General features: G+C 41.2%; 1 protein-coding gene across 1 annotated transcript in view; it reads right to left on the bottom strand.

Annotated features, from left to right (window-relative positions):
• Positions 1 to 983, bottom strand: part of SARC_01362 (hypothetical protein) — a gene marked incomplete at both ends in the record, with an annotated part of 5,978 nt that extends 4,995 nt beyond the window's left edge. Inside the window, 3 exons of the mRNA XM_014304918.1 lie at positions 223 to 330; positions 441 to 583; positions 968 to 983. Of these exons, the coding sequence (XP_014160393.1) occupies positions 223 to 330; positions 441 to 583; positions 968 to 983 (267 nt within the window). The remainder of the gene's footprint in view (positions 1 to 222; positions 331 to 440; positions 584 to 967) is intronic.
• Between the last annotated feature and the right edge of the window lie 1,234 nt (positions 984 to 2,217).

Here is a 2,217-nt window from a genome sequence, read left to right as displayed (position 1 = left end):
TAGAGGATGGTATGTTGACTATTTCTAAATCATACATGTATGCACATTCAAGACGCTATTCAGCACAATCAACTCTAATTATAGATAAACTCCCAAGAAATTCCTACCTAACTAGGTGAAGATGGTATGTTGACCATTTCTAAATCATACATGTATGCACATTCAAGACGCTATTCAGTACAATTATCTCTAATCATAGATAAACTCTCAAGAAATTCCTACCTTCACACCCGGAATGCCGAATGTGGCGGACTGTGTACCCGTGGCCACGACGAGGTAATCGTAATCCAACTCAAACTCATTCCATGGGCCCTTCTCCGAGTACACTCCCTGCAGTATACAAACATATCAAGTAATAAATATGCGAAATATGGAACTTTCCCATTGCACTTCCACGATGCTTACGGATATCTAGGTAACGTTTGTGCGAGGCTAAGTACCTGAGGTGTACGCTTGCACTTGATCTTGTTGTTCTTTTCGTCGATATGCAAACACTCGGCCTCGTAGAAGATGGCGTGCTTGGCGTTGGAGCGGCGGCAGTACTCACGGATGGGTTCGATGATGCAGCGCGTATCAACAGCACCTGTAACAGACACACCGTGCAACAAACAATAAAGCAGAATGGGTTAGAGTACACTTCGAAACTCTGTATGAAATGAGATGCCAAGCGGTATATTCTAATACTCCACGTGAAAGACATTTCGATATAGACAATGTGCAACTAAACAGAACTATTTGAACACGTTTTGCTATAGTGATGTGTGCGAGAGCAGAAGCGCGTAGCACATGTGATATACAAAAGACGCGTACGAGAGGCACTGTGCTAAAGTAAAAAACATCGCACGGGTTCAACGGCAGTACTCAAATTGCTTGATTGACGCCAAGCGCTCAAATCATGGTAGTTTCGTTCTTTGCATATTGTCGCATAACGATCAAAAACACTTAAATGAAATATCTTTGAAATTACACTGCGGAAATTTCATGTTAATATAGGACGCTCGAAACAATGGAGCATGAGGCCTGCCGAAATGCGAATGTAAACTGCAACTGACACATGTCTCGAAATGAATCACACCAATCAATATGATCACTTATGCAATCGCATATGCAGCAGTGAAAACTACAAACGGAAACATAAAACAAGAAAAAACAAAAGGTAGACAGATCGCTGACTGTATTGCAACACCCAGACTATATAGAAGCAACAGAGTGCATACAAAATCACCACCAAATTGTTCATATCGCTTGCAAGCACAACATACCTGCACTTGTGCTGTGTATTTGGTGATGTCATCACGGATATGGTAGAGTGTACGTGGAGTGCAAGAGAGAAACAACAAAGAAAAGAATTAAGTTAGATGATGGCATTTTCGTGTCAAGCCGGTTTAGGATGTTTTCCTTTTATAGTCTGCCTTTGGACTATCCGTTATTGAATGTGCTTGCAAACGTGAGCTGCTTGGAAATTTAATACCATATCTTCAAGTGGTCTAGCAGTGTCTGAAAAAATACGACAATCTTTGAATACTTGACTTTCTGATAAGTAAAAAATGTTGCGAGTGACACGATGCGGCAAAAGGTAATTCTAAGATATTTTAAACGCGAAAATAGTTTTGATTTTGGGTGTGACTGTACCTTGGTAGCAAAGGCGTGAAACAGAAATAGTTGGTGGGCGACACGATGCTAACTTGAAAGTGGTCAGCGTTGATTTTTCTCAAAACGTTCAGCGCCCCCCAGCCCGTCCCTAAGATGACGATCTTCGGGCGGTTCTTTCGTTCCTACAAAAATCAATACACGTACGGTTGAGGAATGGAAACCCCTCTCGTAAGCTGTTCTCACAAAGAAATGGGGTTTGACTCAGCTGAAGGAGATACTGGCGAAAGATTAAAGATACAATGTGTTAATTGCCTAGCATGGAATTGTATAGGTGCACGCATGTAGTGATTTCGTAACCCGCTATGATTCTATCCCGTTCACCTTGTAATCTACACGCTGAAGAAGAAGAAAAACAGCCACAGATAAACGCATTCCAAAAAATTCCGCGTTGGCGAGCATAGCCGCTACTCGATCAGACTGAAGGCTCCATACAATGAACGAACTATCGCTACAGGTTCATTCGTAAGCAACAATATAACTATCTATCAGTGTGTGACATCCAACTATGAGTTATACCTTGGTTCACACTACATTTTCATTAATATAGATCTTAAATATTATACT

Source organism: Sphaeroforma arctica (assembly GCF_001186125.1).
Source record: "Sphaeroforma arctica JP610 unplaced genomic scaffold supercont1.53, whole genome shotgun sequence".
NCBI lineage: Eukaryota > Ichthyosporea > Ichthyophonida > Sphaeroforma > Sphaeroforma arctica.
The sequence above is the reverse complement of the archived record's forward strand: the minus strand, read 5'-3'. Positions and strand labels throughout refer to the sequence as shown.